Consider the following 19,810-nt stretch of genomic DNA (forward strand, 5'->3'; position numbering starts at 1 on the left):
TGTGTCCCTCCAGCCTCCTGCCTGTCCCTCCTGATGCTGCCTGCCTTGCTGTGTTTCTCCAGCCTCCTGCCTGTCCCTCCTGATGCTGCCTGCCTTGCTGTGTCCCTCCAGCCTCCTGCCTGTCCCTCCTGATGCTGCCTGCCTTGCTGTGTTTCTCCAGCCTCCTGCCTGTCCCTCCTGATGCTGCCTGCCTTGCTGTGTCCCTCCAGACTCCTGCCTGTCCCTCCTGGTGCTGCCTGCCTTGCTGTGTTCTCCCAGACTCCTGCCTGTCTATCCTGGAATCCAGCATCTGCAGACGTTTTTGCCGAAGCCCTCGGGAAATCACAGAGTGTACCGGCATCAACAGCAGTGCGAACAAAAAGCGAAGTTGCTGGAAAAGCTCCGCAGTTTCTGGCAGCATCTGTGGAAGTTAACCTTTCGGGTCAAGTGTCCCTTCTTCAGAATCCAGATGCTGCCAGACCTGCTGAGCTTTTCCAGCAATCTCTGTTTTTTGTTCCTGATTTACAGCATCTGCGGTTCTTTCGGGTTTTTTAATGGCCTGGGCTTTTCACTTCCATCACTGACTCCAGAATCAAGAGCCCCTTAAACATTGGTTCCAGCGATTTGGGCAAACATTATTCAGAAATTCAATTGGTCAGAGGACAATTGAAATCAACTTTAAATACTCTCCAATATTCTGTTTGCTCTTTTTCCTTGGTTTAGCCTGGTTTTTACCCAGCTTAGATTTATTGCTAAAAGAAACCTGTTTCTGATGAACAATTGATTCTAAATGCATTTGACTTTCCTTAGCTTTAGTGGGACATATATCTCATTAGAATGCAAATATGCTTTGCACCAAATCTTCTTGTATCAAATATAATGTCATAAACATGATTCTATCTGCAGTGGGGATTTTTCTTTCCCCTTCACAGCTCAGACAAATGGCAACATGTTAAAATTAACAGCGGAGGTGATTTTAACATAACCTTCCCACCAGGAAATGGGTCCACCACCCTGCCAGTATTTTGTCATTCTCCAAGGAAGCTGATACAGAGTGAAATTGGGCTGATGTGCAAAATTATTTCCAGCCAGCGCTGTGGGTTTCCTGCCCCAGTGAATTGAATTAAGCTTGTCCCCAGTGTTCCAAAGAGAAATCTATAAAGATTGTTTCTGTTCAGGGTGCATGCTGTGAATGTGAGCAGGATGTGCAGCTCTTCTGCTGCGCCCCACGCCCTGCACAGAGACAGTGTGTTCAAACACTGCTCTTACCATCCCCTGCCTTTGATATTTGGCTACCCAGGATCTACCTCTTAAAGGTACACTCGCACATCTACAGTCTGAGGAAGGGAGCCAACTACCCTCCTAATTCACACCGACTGCTGTGCACAATTCCTAATTGTCTTCCTCCACTTGGCTCCCTTATCTCTCGCTGAAAATGTGTTGCTGGTTAAAGCACAACAGGTCAGGCAGCATCCAAGGAACAGGAAATTCGACGTTTCGGGCATAAGCCCTTCATCAGGAATGAGGAGAGGGTGCCAGGCAGGCTCAGATAAAAGGTAGGGACGAGGGACTTGGGGGAGGGGCGATGGAGATGTGATAGGTGGAAGGAGGTCAAGGTGAGGGTGATAGGCCGGAGTGGGGTGGGGGCGGAGAGGTCAGGAAGAGGATTGCAGGTTAGGAGGGCGGTGCTGAGTTGAGGGAACCGACTGAAACAAGGTGGGGGGAGGGGAAATGAGGAAACTGGAGAAATCTGAGTTCATTCCTTATCTCTTGCTCCAACTCTCCCCACGGTTCCTTAACCGAGCTGCCCTACCCTCGCGGAGCTCCCTACGCCCCGAGCTGCTGCGTTGTAGCTCCTCCTGCCAGGCGAGCTGGGCTCACATTTGGCTTTGGACCTCCATCTGGTGCCATCCTCACCCTGTGGCCCGACTGTAACCTCCATCACCCACCTACGATTAGGACCATCTGTCTTTCTGCTCCCCTGGACTTTACCCCCTCCAAGAGATCTCTGTGGCTCTGCTCAAATCACCAAAATGCTGGCATTTATTGGGGGGGGGGGGGGGGGGGGGAGAGACGATGGCCAAGTGCTATTATCACTGCACTATTAATCCAGAGATCCCGGGTAATGTTCTGGGCATCTGGCTTCAAATCCCATCGTGGCAGATGGTGGAATATGAATTTAATCAAACCTGAAGTTAAGAGTCTGGAAAAGATTGTCATCTGGTTCACTGATGTCGTTCAGGGAAAGGAATCTGCCAGCCTCGCTGGGTCTGGCCTACATGTGACTCCAGACCCACAGCAATGTCATTAACTCGTAACTGCCCTCTGGGTAATAAATGCTGACCTTGCCAGTGCTGCCCACAACCAGTGCATTTTAAAATAAAATAGTTTCTGGTTCTTTCTTCTTTTTCATTTTCACTGACCTTGCCACTTGTCTTAAATCTGTATATCTCTAAAAAACATCTTTTCACACCCAGAGTTCAAAGACTTCTTTTTTATCCCTTGGCTCTTCTTGTCCATCTTTCAAAGGTGTACAGCAAAAGGGAGAGAACATTGCATCTAATGAGTATTTTTCTTGTTACCAGCTTGAATTTTCTGATACTAACCTATCTATTTATCTTGTAATCAAAACGTCTTTGCTTTCAAATGCATTCAGCGATTTGGGTGACAATTTGTTTTTTTTCTTTATTCACTTTTGGAGTGTGGCTATCTCTCACTGGCCCCCAGTATTTATTGCCCCATCCCTAGTTGCCCCTTGAGAAGGTGGGGGTGAGCTGCCATCTTGAACCGCTGCAGTCTAATCTCTGCTGTTGGTTGACCCATAATGCCCTTGGGGAGGGAATTCTAGGTTTTTGACCCAGTGACACTGGCGAGGGGCTTGGAGGGGAGCTTGCAGGGGGTGGTGTTCCCGTGTATCTGCTGCCCTTGTCCTTCTAGATCGAAGTGGTCATGGGTTTGGAAGGTGCAGTGTGAGGATCTTTGGTGATTTGCTGCAGTGCATCTTGTACATAGTACACACTGCTGCTACTGAGTGTCGGTGGTGGAGGGAGTGGATGATTCTGGATCAAGTGGGGGCTGCTTTGTTCTGGATGGTGTCAAGCTTCTTGAGTGTTGTTGGGACTGTCCCCATCCAGGCAGGTGGGGAGTATTCCCTCACACCCCTGCCTTGTGCTGTGTAGATGGAGGGACAGGACTTGGGGAGTCAGGAGGTGAGTTAGCCTCTGACCTGTTCTTGTAGCCACTGTGTTTATGTGGTGAGTTCAGTTGAGTTTCTGGTCAATGGTAATCCAGGTGTGGTATTTATGAGTGAGTTCTGCATTGGTCACATGCATGTGACTTCTCACAACCTGAGCTGAAGGGATCAGATTTAATGTTCTCTCGTATAGGAGGGAGAATATAGAAGATGAGAGGATTGCTACACTGTCTTGGCGATGAGACCATGCCAAATAAATCCGCTGATGTCCCCTTGCAGCAATGAGGAAGGACCAACGCTGATCAACACACAGACAAGCAGCACCCTACAGGAAGAGAACTCGATCCAACTTGGTTGACACCTTCACAGGCACATTGGAATTAGGAGTGAGAGTAGGCAATTCAGCCCTTCAAGCCCACTCCACCATTTACCATGATCATGGCTGATCTTCTCCTGGTCTCAACTCCACTTTCCTGCCTGCTCCCCATAGCCTCTTATTCCACTTCTCATCAGAAACATATCTGTTTCTTTCTTGAATCTGTTGATTGATTCTACCTCCACTACACACTGGGGGAATGAGTTCCAGATACACAACCCTTTGAGAGAAGTAATTTCTCCTCATCTGAAACTGTTTTGAAACTACCTCCTGTCACTCAAAATGATGCGGGTGAGTTGCATTGGTGCAGCTCGATGTGTGATTGCATTGGGGCGCTGCATTGGTGCAGCTTAATTTGGGAGTGCATTGAGCTGCATTTGGTGCAGCTCACTGCAGGAGTGAATTGGGGAACTGCATTGGTGCAGCTTGATGCGGGAGTGCACTGGGGAACTGCATTGGTGCAGCTCACTGCAGGAGTGAATTGGGGAACTGCATTGGTGCAGCTTGATGCGGGAGTGCACTGGGGAACTGCATTGGTGCAGTTGATGTGGGAGTGCATTGGGGAGCTGCATTGGTGCAGCTTGATGCAGAGTGCATTAGGGAGCTGCATTGGTGCAGCTTGATGTGGGAGTGCACTGGGGAACTGCATTGGTGCAGTTGATGTGGGAGGGCATTGGAGAGCTGCATTGGTGCAGCTTGATGTGGGAGGGCACTGGGGAGCTGCATTGGTGCAGCCTGATGCGGGAGTGCACGGGACGACTGCATTGGTGCAGCTTGATGTGGGAGTGCACTGGGGAGCTGCATTGGTGCAGCTTGATGTGGGAGTGTACTGGGGAGCTGCATTGGTGCAGTTGATGTGGGAGTGCATTGGGGAGCTGCATTTGTGTAGCTCGATGCAGGAGTGCATTGAGGAGCTGCATTGGTGCAGCTTGATGTGGGAGGGTACTGGGGAGCTGCATTGGTGCAGCCTGATGTGGGGGTGCACGGGGAGACTGCATTGGTGCAGCTCGATGTGGGAGTGCACTGGGGAGCTGCATTGGAGCAGCTTGGTGCGGGAGTGCATTGGGGAACTGCATGTTTAGGGGCTATCGCTGTGGTCTGATATCACTGACCATGGCATTACCAACTTCATTATGCTGCCATGGGAAAAGCCTGTATTGTACCCAGAGTTGGTGTGAGTGTGACAGCAACGTGCAGAGATTTCAAAATGAATGTCTGGAACGAGAAGGAATTGAGATTCAAACCTCATAGTTTCAGAAGACGGAAGAAAGGTGTTGAAAACTCATTCCTCTGATTCCTTTAATCAGCTTGTATCCTTGTCACTTTGTAACTTCCTTATTCGACTCTTCTGAGGTGCAAAGGGGGAGCTGATAGACCTTTCCTCTGGAGGTATGAAGCCATACCAACTGTAGAACCAGCGTTAACTACTGTCAGCTATAGCAGTGCAGGTTTGATTTTCACTGTCTAGAGGGGAACCTCGCACTTAGCAAAGAAATAGCACCATGTATACTGCATAATATAAAGCATAAAATTCTTCTATTGTATCAACATAGTTAAGACTTAACAACAGCGTAAGTGAGGAAGGCAGTGAGGAGATTTGGAGTCAACTATTCCTTGAAATCTTTGAGACAAGCAGCAGCTCAGTGGTTAGCACAGCTGCCTCACAGCGCCAGACATCCGGGTTTGAGTCCTGTGCCTCAGGTGACTGTGTGGAGTTTGTACATTCTCTCTGTGTCTGGGTGGGTTCCCTCCCACAGTCCAAAGATGTGCAGGTTAGGTGGATTGGCCATTCTAAATTGTCCATAGTATCTAGGGATGTGCACGCCGGGGGGATCAGCCACAGGGAATGCAGGGTTATTGGGGTAGGGTTGGGAGCTGGGTCTGGCTAGGATGCTCACCAGAGGGTTAGTGCAGACTGGATGGGCCAAATGGCCTCTTATTGCACTGAAGGGATTCTAGGTGATGCAGTGTTCTAACAGTTCATGTCTGACCTGCCGTCTCCTCTTTTGAATGGATGGAAGGCTTTACAAGGAGTTGAAAGTGTGTTCAGGAATTCCTGAAGAAGGGCTCTGACCCGAAATGTTGATTCTCCTGCTCCTCGGATGCTGCCTAACCTGCTGTGCTTTTCCAGCAACACATTCTGGGCTCTGATCTCCAGCATCTGCAGACCTCACTGTCTCCCGGCTTTACAAGGATGCAGTCTCCCTCAGGGTCAGGTCCTACAGTTGGTGAATGTGGATGTGACCAAAGGTCATATTGCAAATTCACAAATTCAGGGGCATAGGGACATCATTCGATGCATCTGCCTGATCTTACTGCGTCATCCAGAAACCCAGAGGCTAATTGTCTGGGGACTGGAATCCGAAGCATGGTAGGCTGCTGGAAAAATCAAACAAATCTGGAATGGAAATCTAGCCTCAGTGATAGTGATGATGATATCATTATCGATTACTGGCTCAGTGATGACCTTTGGGGAAGGAAATCTGCCATCCCCATATCTAGCCTCTATGTGACTCCAGACTCACAGTGATGGGGTTGACTCTTAGCCGCCCCCCCCCCCACCCTGGAACCATTGAATCCCTACAGTTTGGAAACAGGTCCCTCAGCCCAATAAGTCCACACCGACGCACCGAAGAGTCACCCACCCAGACCCATTCCCCTCCCTTATCACTCTACATTTACCCCTGACGGATCCCTGACCACTACGGACAATTTAGCATGGCCAATTCACCTGACCTGCATATCTTTGGACTGTGGGAGGAAACCAGAGCACCCGGAGGAAACCCACACAGACACGGGGAGAACGTGCAAACTCCACACAGTCAGTCGCCTGAGGCAGGAATTGAACCTGGGTCCTTGGTGCTGTGAGGCAGCAGTGCTAACCACTGAGTCTGAGTAGGCTGCCTCAGTTCAAGGGATGGACGACAAATCAAAGTCTCGCTGGCAATTCTTGTATCCCACGGAGGGGAATATGATGCCCTGAATTGGAAACAAACACAGAGGGTGCTGGGAAAACTCCGCATCTGTGGAGAGAGAAAAACAGGTAACGTGCCGAGCCCTGTATAACTCTCGCTGAGAGCTGCAACATTTCTCCCTCTCTCCCCAGGGTTAGTGAATTCCCCCAGCACTTCCTTCACATTGTTTCACATTTCCAGGAGCTGTGATCTTTTGCTTTTACTTATACCTGTAAATTGGGAATGAGAAATACCACTGCAGTAATGGGACTGAGTTCTGTTCTGCCTCAAGCCCATGTTTATCCAGGAGTCTGTGATGCTGTCATGAGGTATAAGAGGTAAAATAAAGTTGCATTTGTGAGTATAGTCATCTGTCACCGAGACAAACAGAGTCAATCAATAAATGAAATGTCCCCAAGCCTGAAGTTGGTTTAAAAGTGCATGGTAATGTTTCCACTATATTACAGCTCCAGTTCTCTGATTACTGTCAGTGTATGTATTTTGAGCTCCGTGGATGGATCAAGAGGAATGGTTAAGTACACTCTCAATCTTCTTGGGAGCACATGCTCGTTTGAGAAGGAGCTGCAGTAATCCAAGGAACTTGCTTTTCTGAAGAAATAGGCACTGCGCAGTGTCTAAGGGGAGATGGAAAGCAGCTGCCTAGCAACACAATCTGCCAGATGCATCTCTGAAAACATTAACATGTTTAAGATCAAAAAATCCTTTATCAACAAAGGACTGTCAACACCATTATTTACGTTTTGAATAGTCTGTTCAAAGTGTTATTTAGATTTTTACCATCTGTCAGGTTCTCCTTGGCTTCCCTCATTGAGTTCCCGATTGTTGTAAACATAGAAAATAGGAGCTGGATTAGGCCATTCGGCCCTTTGGGTCTGTTCCACCATTCAGTAGGACCATGGCTGATTGTCCAACTCAGTTCCCTGTTCCTGCTTTCACCCTCAGCCCTTTGGTTCCGTTAGACCCTAAGAACCATATCCAACTCCTTCCTGAAGATGATCAGTGTTTTGGCCATAATCAGATTCTGTGGCAGAGATTTCCACAGGTTCCCCACTCCCTGGGTGAAGACATTTCCCCTCATCTCAGTCCCAGATGGCCCACCCTGTGTCCTTAGATACTGTCAGGGCCATATTCACTGGAGTTTAGAACAATGGGGAAGGGGGGCTAGGAATCTCTTTTTAAAAAAAAAACTATAAAATTCTAACAGGACTAGACAGGTGAAACACAGGCCGGATGTACCTGATAACCGGGGACTTGAGAATCAGGGAGATCTCAGTCTAAGGTTATGTTTAAGGATGAGGAGAAATGTTTTCACCCAGAGCCTGTGGAAATCTCTGCCACAGAGAGTACTCAAGGCCAAAACATCGAATATCTTTAAGAACGTTCTTAGGATTAAAGGGATCAAAGGATATCGGGGGAGAAGCAGTAGCAAGGTACTGAGATGGATGAGTGGCCATGATCATATTGAACGGTGCAGCCAGTTGGAAGGCTGAATGTTCTACCCCTCCTCCTATTTTCTATGTTTCTATCCTGTCAGAGAGAAGATCAGTTGATGATGAACATGAATAAGCTGTGGTCGACCTGCTGAATATTTCCAGCATTTTCAGGTTTTGTTTTAATTTCCCCACCTCTCTCCCCCCGTAAACAGCCTGAAGGCCATGACAACGGAGTTTACATTGGGTCTTTTCCTGCACAAAGGATCATGGAATTGCGAATGCTCATCACATCGAGCAGTATTATAGAATCATTACGATATGGGTGCAGGCCATTCAGCTCATCGAGTCCACCCTAACCCTCTGAAGGAGATCCCACCCCAGACCTACTCTACCCCTGCAGTGCCCATGGCCTATTCACCCTGACCTGCACATCCTTGGACTGCGGGAGGAGACCCACGCAGACATGGGGAGCATGTGCAAACACCACGCACACAGTCCACCGAGGCTGGAATCGAACCTGGGTCCCTAGCGCTGTGCGGCAGCAGTGCTGACCACTGGGCCACTGTGCCACCCTGTGGTATGAATCAGGTTTTGCAATCTGGTCCAAAGCCCATCATCCTGGAAGGCAGGATATTCATAGGTCTGCCAGCCCAGTGCCAGGATGTGTTGATTGAAGTCTTTGAGGCTCCTCATATTAAGCTGGTCCCTTTGGAACCAGAGGCACTAATCAACAGGCCTCAGGCCTGGGGTGATGGTGCGGTGGTGGCTGTGTCCCTGAGTTCACTAATCCAGAGGCCTAGGCTAATGTTTCGTGTTTGTATGTTCAAATTTCACCCACTACATCAATTTACTTAAAAATAAATTCTAGTTTGTAAGTTAAAGCAAAATGCTGTGGAAAACTGAAACTGCTGGAGAAACTCAACAGATGAACATGGTGGCTCTGTGGTTAGCACTGCTGCCTCATAGTGCCAGGGTCCTGGGTTCGATTCCACCCTCAGGCAACTGCTTGTGTGGAGTTTGTGCCTGTGTCTGTGTGGGTTTCCTCTCAGAGATGTACAGGTTAGGGTAGATTGGTCATGGGAAGTTGCCCATAGTATCCAGGGGTGTGTGAGTTCGGTGCATTAGCTAGGGGTAACTGTAAAGGAATAGGGTAGTGAATGAGACCAGGTGGGTTACTCTGCAGAGAGTCCACACTAACCTCTGAAGAGTATTCCATCCCCCTCCCCATTGTGCTATGTTAACCCCTAACCTACACATCCCTGAACACTGCGGACAATTTAGCATGGCCAATTCACCCTAACCAACACATCCCTGAACACTATGGGCAATTTAGCATGGCCAATCCACCCTAACCTACACATCCCTGAACACTATGGACAATTTAGCATGGCCAATCCACCCTAACCTACACATCCCTGAACACTATGGGCAATTTAGCATGGCCAATCCACCCTAACCAACACATCCCTGAACACTATGGGCAATTTAGCATGGCCAATTCATCCTAACCTACACATCCCTGAACACTATGGACAATTTAGCATGGCCAATTCACCCTAACCTACACATCCCTGAACACTGCGGACAATTTAGCATGGCCAATTCATCCTAACCTACACATCCCTGAACACTATGGACAATTTAGCATGGCCAATTCATCCTAACCAACACATCCCTGAACACTATGGGCAATTTAGCATGGCCAATTCATCCTAACCTACACATCCCTGAACACTGCGGACAATTTAGCATGGCCAATTCATCCTAACCTACACATCCCTGAACACTGCGGACAATTTAGCATGGCCAATTCATCCTAACCTACACATCCCTGAACACTATGGACAATTTAGCATGGCCAATTCACCCTAACCTACACATCCCTGAACACTATGGACAATTTAGCATGGCCAATTCACCCTAACCTACACATCCCTGAACACTATGGACAATTTAGCATGGCCAATTCATCCTAACCTACACATCCCTGAACACTGCGGACAATTTAGCATGGCCAATTCATCCTAACCTACACATCCCTGAACACTATGGACAATTTAGCATGGCCAATTCACCCTAACCTACACATCCCTGAACACTATGGACAATTTAGCATGGCCAATTCACCCTAACCTACACATCCCTGAACACTATGGACAATTTAGCATGGCCAATTCACCCTAACCTACACATCCCTGAACACTATGGACAATTTAGCATGGCCAATTCATCCTAACCTACACATCCCTGAACACTATGGACAATTTAGCATGGCCAATTCATCCTAACCTACACATCCCTGAACACTGCGGACAATTTAGCATGGCCAATTCACCCTAACCTTCACATCCCTGAACACTATGGACAATTTAGCATGGCCAATTCACCCTAACCTACACATCCCTGAACACTGCGGACAATTTAGCATGGCCAATTCACCCTAACCTTCACATCCCTGAACACTATGGACAATTTAGCATGGCCAATTCACCCTAACCTACACATCCCTGAACACTGCGGACAATTTAGCATGGCCAATTCACCCTAACCTACACATCCCTGAACACTGCGGACAATTTAGCATGGCCAATTCACCCTAACCTACACATCCCTGAACACTGCGGACAATTTAGCATGGCCAATTCACCCTAACCTACACATCCCTGAACACTGCGGACAATTTAGCATGGCCAATTCACCCTAACCCACATATCTTCGGACTGTGGAAGGAAACTGTCCTAAATGGCCTGTTTCTACACAGTAGGGATTCTGTGAATTTTAATGGTGTTGGCAGCATCTGTGGGGAGAGAAACAGAGTTATAATTTTGAGTCCAGTTCTGAACTATTTCTCTCCACGGATGCTGCCGGACCTGCTGAGTTTCTCCAGTAATTTCTGTTTTGGTTTTGAACTTCCTCACTCCCTGTTCCTGCTAGGATTCCACTCCATTCTCCCAGTCTCTCCATCTCGGTTACATCTGTTCGGATGATGATGGGGTGCCTGATCTCCTTGTCCCTCAACCAGGGATTGCCTCCACAATCACACACGTATAGCACAAGATTGCTGTTAAGTCTAGGTTTGTTCATTATATCATATCAGTTGCATGACACTGTGATCTTTTGCTATAAATTCTGTCTTATGAACCTGCTCCACAGCCCCCTGATGAAGGAGCAGTGCTCTGAAAGCTAGTGCTGGACTATAACCCGGTGTTGTATGATGTTAACTTCGAGGAGAAAGTGAGGTCTGCAGATGCTGGAGATCAGAGCTGAAAATGTGTTGCTGGAAAAGCGCAGCAGGTCAGGCAGCATCCAAGGAGCAGGAGAATCGATGTTTCGGGCATAAGCCCTTCTTCAGGAATGCTTGGATGCTGCCTGACCTGCTGCGCTTTTCCAGCAACACATTTTCAGCTCTGATGTTAACTTCCTCTAACAAGCAACAGACTGGGTGACTGTCTTGTGGGTGACCTACATTCTGACTATAGCAATGACCCTGACCTCCCATGTACCTGCTTCGATAAACCATCTTGCTCCAGTGTGACCATCTCTGTCCTGCTGCAGAGTTCCAATGGAGCTAAGAGAAAGCTTGAGGAACACCATCTCATTTCCCAAAACTTCAGAGGACGCCCTGTGTCCTCCTTATTTTCCTTATATTGCCCACCCTCTCCCGGCTTTGCTGTCAGCAGAGTGGACCCCCATTTTCTCCTTCTCACTGCTAACATTAACACTTATTTTACATCTCTACCACTCTTTTCCTATGGTTGTGAACAAACAAATGAAAGTAAAAGCTGTACTCTTTCAATCTGCACTTCTGTTTAGCTTGGAAAGATTCTTGTTTAGCTCTGTAACGTTATTGTTCATTAATTTAGAATTAGAATGGCTCACAGGTGAAGGTCTAATTATTTTGATTAAAATTGTTTATTTTTGGTTAAAAAATATTCTTAGTTATGGCAATAAAACTGCACTAAGATACCATCTTACAGAGATCAGCCATGATCTGACTGGGACAGGAGTGAGAGACTGGTCTATCTGTGCTCTGATTTCTTGCTTTCTCATGGAGGATTTCACATTCCATGACACTGCCTGGTGATCTCCTCAGGGATTTGCAAACACGTTGAACTGAGAACTTTAGCAGAAATGAACAATTTTGCAAAAGGAGCCGGGTTTCGGGTGTGGTGTGTGTTGACTGTGACCAAAGTGGAAGTACTGTCCCTGGGCAAGGTGTCAGTACAGCAGAAACAAAAGGGGCCTCACCATTGCAGGGTGTATAATGAAAGATTTCCCAGATTTCTACGTGTACAGGTTTCCCATTGGAAAGTGGGATAATACAATTCATTTGGGTATGAGAATGTCAAGACTCGAGAGGAGCTTTTTATTTGTATACAACTGATACAGTAAAAAATGAGGCACTGCTCCTCCAGGGCTGAGCTGCTACATGGACAGCACAAACAACATGATCATACCCAGGGCAGCATAAAGAGCAAAAGAACATGGAGCAGGAGTGGGCCGTCTGACCCATCGAGCCTGCTCTGCTGTTCAATAAGATCATGGCTGATCTTTTCATGGATTCAGCCCCACTTACCCATCCTCTCACTCTAACCCTTGATTCCTTTATTGTTCAAAATCTATCTGTCTTTCACCCCCTTTACCTCTTCACCCTTCACCCTCTTTTTTGTTCAACATCTATCTATCATTGTCCTAAACACATTCAATGAGGCAGCCTCAACTGCTTCACTGGGCAGGGAATTCCACAGATTCACATCCCTCTGGTTGAAGAAATTCCTTCCTATCTCAGTCTGAAACCTGCTCCCCCTCATTTTGAGGCTGGGCCCCTAGTTTCACTGCCAGTGGAAATGTCTACTCCTTTCAGAATTTTGTGTGTTTCTGTAAGATCACCCCCCTCATTCTTCTGAATTCTGTTGAATATAATCCCAGTCTCCTCAGTCTCTCCTCATAATCCAACCCCCTCAACTCCAGGATCAACCCCGTGACCCTCCTCTGCACCCCCTGCCGTGTCAGTACATCCTTTCTCAAGGAAGGGGACCAATCCTATACACAGTTGCAGTACACAGTAAAGGTGAATCATTCTGAAACTAGATCGGGCTGGTACAAAATGCCTTCGAGGGAAATGAACATGCAAACCCCTGGCCAATAGACATGACCCTGGAAAAGCACAGCAGCTCTGAGTTGCTGTGCGTTTCCAACTTCTCTTCTTGTTGACTCTGGGTTCCATGCAGCCCTCACTGTCACGTTGGCTTTCCTGATACTCTGACAGTGTTCCCTATTTGCATTGACTACTGTCAGGCACTCCTGACTGGTTTACAGCCCTCTGGAACCAAACCTCACCTTCCTGTGTTTGACCTGGCACCATCTCCCACTAACCCGTCACCTGGACTTGTTCCTCTGGTTATAAAATTCTTGTCCTTCTTTATCAAGTTCTCCAAGGCCTTGCCCCCACCCCCCGATCTCTGGGATCTCCTCTGAACCCCATAGCTCTCTGACACTCTGCACTCGCTCATTGCTGATGATAATTTCCGCTCCACTGGTGATCGTGTGTTCAGATGTTTAAACCCTGAACCCCGGGTATCCCTGGAGAAAGTGAGGACTGCAGATGCTGGGGATCAGAGGCGAGAGTATGGTGCTGAAAAAGCGCAGCAGGTCAGGCAGCACCCGGGGAGCAGGAGAATCGACGTTTTGGGCATTATCACTTCATCAGGAATGACTCATCACCTCCACCCCCTCCACCCCTTCACCCCCTTCACCCCTTTATCCCCTCCACCCCCTCCACCCCTTCACCCCCTTCACCCCCTTCACCCCTTTATCCCCTTCACTCCCTCCACCCCCTTCACCCCCTCCACCCCCTTCATCACCTCGACCCCCTCCACCACCTTCACCCACTCGTCCCCCTCCACCCCTTCACCCCCTTCAGCCCCTCCACCCCCTTCACCCCCTTCATCCCCTCCACCCCTCCACTCCCTCCACCCCTTCACCCCCTTCACCCCCTTCACTCCCTCCACACCCTCCAACCCCTCCACCCCCTTCACTCACTCTATCCCCTCCACCCCTCCACCCCTTCACCCTTCACACCCTCTGCACCCTCCAATCCCTCCACCTCCTTCACTCCCTCCACCCCCTTCACTCCCTCCACACCCTCCAACCCCTCCACCCCCTTCACTCCCTCCACACCCTCCAACCCCTCCACCCCCTTCACTCCCTCCACCCCCTCCACTCCCTCCACCCCCTCCACTTCCTCCACCCCCTTCACTCCCTCCGCACCCTCCAACCCCTCCACCCCCTTCACTCCCCCCACCCCCTCCACTCCTTCACCCCCTTCACCCCTCCACCCCCTTCACCCGTTCACCCCCTTCACCCCCTTCACCCCTCCACCCCCTTCACCCATCCACCCCCTCCACCCCCTCCATCCCTCCACCCCCTTCATTCCCTCCACCCCCTCCACCCACTTCACCCCCTTCATCCCCTCCACCCCCTCCACCCCCTTCATCCCCTCCACCCCTTCACTCCCTCCACCCCCTTCACCCCCACCATCACCTCCAGCCCCTCCACCCCCTTCACTCCCTCCACCCCCTTCACCCCTTCCACCCTCTTCACCCCCTTCATCCCCTCCATCCCCTCCATCTCCTTCTCCCCCTTCATCCCCTTCACCCCCTGGATAAAAGGCCAGGGCATAGTCAGCTATGGAGCATGTGCAGGAGAAGGAGATCGGTGGGGTTGGGTATTTGTTGGCCGGTATCGACATGATGGGCGGAAGGGGCCTGAGTTTCTGTGCTGTGTGACTCTGACAGAACGGTACCGGAGTTGCTGGGGACACCGCGACTAATTCTTATCTCTCCTCTTCCAGCTGAAAAGGCGAGCGATGACTTCTTTGCGAAGCGCCAACATTTTGCAGAGCTGGCCTCGAAGGGGAGCCTGCCCTTGCATCCCGTGGCAATGCCAATGGATCACGAGGACCCCATGCCCCGTGCCAACACCTACAACCCCAAGCTGACTGGACAGAGGAACAAAATGACCAAGATGCACACGCACCCGCTGGTCTTCGACGCTGAGTACAAGACGTGGGACCCGAGCGATACGGCTATCCGCAGGCAAACCTACGCCAACAAGAGACCCTGCACAGTGGGTCCTCTGGTAGAGAAAGCCAGCCCTCAGCCACAGCATTACACAGCAGCACCACAGCCATACTTTGTAACCAACAGCAAAACCGAAGTGACGGTGTGATGGTGAGCATCCTTTCTGTTTCCCACAACAGAAAAGGAAGAGGAGGCTGCTGTTCCCAAGAGCTACCTGACTGAGAACTGAACTATTTTTGGGATGAACTCATGCTGTTGTTTAATCCGAATAGGTTGGGCTGAAGTCCGATCCGGAGTGGATCCGAAGTCTGCAAAATGAGCAATACACATCAAAGGGTTCAATAACGATGGACTTTGTGTTCGTGTATCAAAACAAAACCCACACATTTAAAAAAAAATTACAAAAAAAAAGTGATTTTCTTTAAAACAGAAATGACCGACTTTGAATGAATTCACTCTGGGTTTTTGGTTCTTGATAGTTTTTGAGACAAGGAATCGCTTTTGGGAATGTTTAAGAGAATGGGGAGCATGTCTTATTGTTGTTTTGTAACCTCCTCAACAAATTTGGGAAAAGTTAGGGAGTGGATAAAACAAAGCCCCCTCCCCCGTCTTAACTGGCAATCCTCCTGGTCACCTTCGAGACCCTGTGCTGGTCTTAGGCTCTCTGGGAAGGCTGGGTAATATAGGTTGTGCCTTCGTAGTGGAGAATGATGCTTCATACAGCTAGCCGCACATCCTCTCCATCTCCCTTCTGAATCTCTGCTGATGTTGCTCCCTGTGTTCTTCTGCAGAAAAAGGGGTCAAATTGATGCCAACAAGACAAATCAGAGGTCCCCACCGCCACTCCCATCCCAATATCCAGGCAGCAGACATTGGTGGGATTTCTCTGTTGGTGAATCAACATGATGGCCTCTCTCTCTCTCTCTCTCTCACACACAAACCATGCTGAGGGGCTACGGTGGGGAATGAAAAGGGGGAGGAAAGGGAATAAACTCCCACCACGTTTTATTACACTTCAGAAGGGAGTCCAAAACCTTGCTTGGCTCACACCATCAGCTTCTGTCCCGAGTGCAGAGGGAGCAAAACTCTGCTTTCTCTCATCTTACAACAAGCAGCTCATGACAGACGTCAGCGCTGAGTACGGGTCTGTTTTCACTTTGTATTGTAGGTCAGCTGGAGTGGGTTTTCCTGCACCCAGCTGCTCGCTGGATAACGCCATCTTTTTGACACAGTGAATGCGGCTGTTGGCTGTATAATGTCCAGTTCAGAAACTGATGAGTTAAGCTCGGGACCTTAGCGTGAAACTTTCAATTCCTTTCTGTGTAAAGTGGATAGTTTAGTCTTTGCGACCCACAGAACCAGTTAGATTCATTGATGGGTCCAAGGGATTGATTTGTCAGCTCAAAGGATTTAAGAAATCATTTTAATTCATTTCTCAATATTCTGCTGTTTATAGGAAACATTGTTAGCACGTTCCATGACTCTAAGGTCCCTTCCTCCCCCGTTTTTAACACCTCTCTGTGTTCCTGCTGCTTCAGATGAAAGATTCGGGACCTTGCAGCTTCTCGGCCTGATGGGAAATGTGAGATTGGGGTTTTATGAACCTGAAGCCAAACCAGAAGTAAATAAGGAAAGCAAATAAGTGATTTTTTTTTAATGCAGGCTCTAATTTCTCAGAAGCGCAGTGTTGTTACAGAACAGGAAGCCGTTCAGCACATCACGCCTGGTTCTATTCCCTCGCCATGATGTGGAGGAGCTGGTGTTGGACTGGGGTGGGACAATGTGAAAAGTCGCCAGGTTATAGTCCAATAGGTTTATTTGGAAGCACTAGCTTTCTGAATGCTGCTCCTTCATCAGGTGATTGTCACCTGGAGCAGCGCTCAGAAAGCAAGTCCTTCCAAATAAACCTGGTGTTGTGTGACTTTTGTTAATTCTATCTCTTAAAGCCTATTCCTGCCTTCTCCTTCCACCCTATTTCCATCCAACCAAACATCCAACACCCCTCTTCACTGAATCTCCCTCTCCCATGTTCCCCAGCGGTGTCTCCCACACCCTAACCCCTCGCTGGGTGAAAATCTGTCTGTTTTCTCATGTCACCCTTGCACGTCATTTTAAATCTATGCCCCTCTCGTTCTCGTTCATTCAGAAGCTCCTCCCTATCCACTCCATCTAGATTCACTGCTGATTTTATCTAATCTCTCGGGGAACACTTGCCTAACCTCGTCAGTTTGTTTTACTTTGAGGATTTCAGGAGCTTGCCAGGTCTGTGCTGGAGAGGGCAATTATTCACGCGTTCCCTCTCTCTGTGTGTCTCTCTCTCTCTCCTGATCAACTCCCCCAGTGCACTCAATTCACAGAGAGTTTCAGCACAGATATGACGTGTGACCACCCAGTGCAGCTAACAGGGGGTAGCTCAAACCATCCAGTCATTTCTAACAATGAGGGCAATCTCAGAGAAGCTAAAGAACAAAAGAAAAGGACAGCCCTTTGACCCACCAAGCCTGTGCCTACCATCATTCCCTAATTAAACCAAAAAACATACCTTCTGCCCATATTAAGTCCGTATCCCTCCATCCCCTCCTTAATCATGTAACCATCCAGATGCCTCTTAAGGGTCACCAAGGTGCCTGTTTCCACCACCACTACAGGCAGTGCGTCCCAGGCTCTCTATGTGAAAAATTTCCCTTTCACATCTCCCTTAAACCTGCCCCCTCTTACCTTGAACCTGTGTCCCCTCATAATTGAAACTTCAGCCCTGGGGAGAAGCCTGTGACTATCCACCCTATCTATGCCTCTCATAATGTTGTAGACCTCTATCAGGTCACCTGTCAACCACTGTCTTTCCACTGAAAGCAATCCTAGTCTTTTTAAATGTTCCTCATAGCCAGTGCCCTCGAGACCAGGCAACATTGTGGTGAACTTTCTCTGTACTCTCTCTCCCCAAAGCTTCCACATCCTTCCGGGCGTGTGGTGACTAAAACTGCACACAGTACTCCGAACGCGGCCTAACGAGGGGTTTATATCACTGCAGCCTGGTTCACCAACTCCCTTCCTCCGTGCCCCGTTAGACTGGACAGGGTACACGCAGGAAGAATGTTCTCCCAGAACCAAGGGGAACAATCTGAGGACATGGGCTGGGCCAATTAGGACTGAGATGAGCAGAAATGTCTTCACCCAGAGATTGGGGAGCCTCTGGAATTCATTACCACAGAAAACAGTTGAGGCCAAAGCATTGAATGTTTAAGAAGGAGTTAGATACAGTTCTTCGGGCTCAAGGGATCAAAGAGTGAAGTGGGAGCAGAGTTGGATGATCAGCCATGATCACACTGAATTCCAGAGCAGTGTGGAGGGGCCGAGTGGCCTACTCCTGCTCTTCTTTGTCTCTCTGGACCACTCTTAGGTTTGGCCTCCATTTACCACCTGGTCAGCTTGCTATTCAGGAATCTACGGGACAGGCAGAGTGGGCTGGGGGGGGGGGGACGAAGGGGTGTGGGTGATGGGCCCAATGTCCACTGGGACAAGCAGCATTGGAGAATGGGCACTTCACCACCTCACACACCCAGGGGGTGGGCAGTGGGAGATGGTGAGCCTGACCATGACCCATGACCTTTGTAACAGCTGCTGGTGCCACCTCATAAAACCATCCTTACTCTAAACCCAAGGTATCACCTGTGTACCTGAAGAGTGGAGCAGGTTTGATCCTGTGCTGTACCTTTACCATGATTGAAGCAGGAAGTGACTGTGCGCTCCTGCTCCAACATTCAGTAAAGATCACCCTTCCACCTGACCCCCATGTTTCCTGATTCCAGATGACTTGAGTGTCTGCAGTGACTGGGCATCCACAACCATTCCCCAACCTCCCAGGAAGCAGTGTCTTCTCAGATTTGTCCCGAATGGGAAAACCCTTTGCGTAAAGATGGTTCTCCCTCTGGCCTCTCCAGTCAGGGCGAGCCCTCTCAGAATCTCAGATTTAACAATGAGATCCATTATCCTTCCAAACACTGGGACCCGTTCCACTCCATTACTCCTCATCAGAAAACCTCCTTCTCCCTGGAATACATTTTACACAGAAGGTGGTTCACATGTGGAATGACATTCCTGAGGAAGTGTTGGATCTGAGTGCAGTTACAACGTTTAAAAGGCATTTGGATGGATAACTGAATAGGAAAGGGTTTGGAGGGATATGGGCCAGGAGCAGGCAGGTGGGATTAGTTTAATTTGGGGTTATGTTCAGCACGGACAAGTTGGGACGAAAGGTCTGTTTCTGTGTTGCATGACTCTATAACACAACACCCCTGCTTCTGGAACATTCTATGAGTGAAGTGCAGCTTCTGAATTGCACGAATCAGATCACCTTTAGAGGGCAGATCGACATGCTTTAATGGGGCCTGAGACTTATGGCATGAACACTGATTGGGACAAAACTCGCCCTCTCTCCTTACCACACTCCCAACGCCCTCCCAATCTTCCATCGTGTGTGCGTTTGTTTCCTTTTACGCTCGTTCTGCCTCTGGACAGGCCTTTCTGACAGCATTTTACTGTCATTGTCCACACTATGTTTGTCTTTCCTGGAGAATTCATTGTTGGGGTGGGGGGGGGAGCGGGGTGGAGGGTACATTGTGGCTTACAAACGCTTAGACCCAGAGCGAGTTGACCATCACTTCCCACAGTTTCATACGTCTCTTAACTGGGTGTTTCTGAACTGAACAGAAGCAGTTGAAGGTTGATCTAAACGTGTTAACCGTGGTCAGTGCCCCGTCTCTCTCCCTCAT

At 48.9% G+C, this 19,810-nt stretch overlaps 1 protein-coding gene across 1 annotated transcript in view; it reads left to right on the plus strand.

The window, feature by feature from the left end:
- shisa9a (shisa family member 9a) overlaps nucleotides 1-18,489 on the plus strand; it is a 336,049-nt gene extending 317,560 nt beyond the window's left edge. The window contains exon 4 of the mRNA XM_060840114.1: nucleotides 14,810-18,489. Coding sequence (XP_060696097.1) covers nucleotides 14,810-15,186 — 377 coding nt within the window. The 3' untranslated portion in view covers nucleotides 15,187-18,489. The remainder of the gene's footprint in view (nucleotides 1-14,809) is intronic.
- The last annotated feature ends 1,321 nt before the right edge of the window (nucleotides 18,490-19,810 follow it).

The sequence above is a fragment of the Hemiscyllium ocellatum genome, chromosome 20, assembly GCF_020745735.1.
Source record: "Hemiscyllium ocellatum isolate sHemOce1 chromosome 20, sHemOce1.pat.X.cur, whole genome shotgun sequence".
NCBI lineage: Eukaryota > Metazoa > Chordata > Chondrichthyes > Orectolobiformes > Hemiscylliidae > Hemiscyllium > Hemiscyllium ocellatum.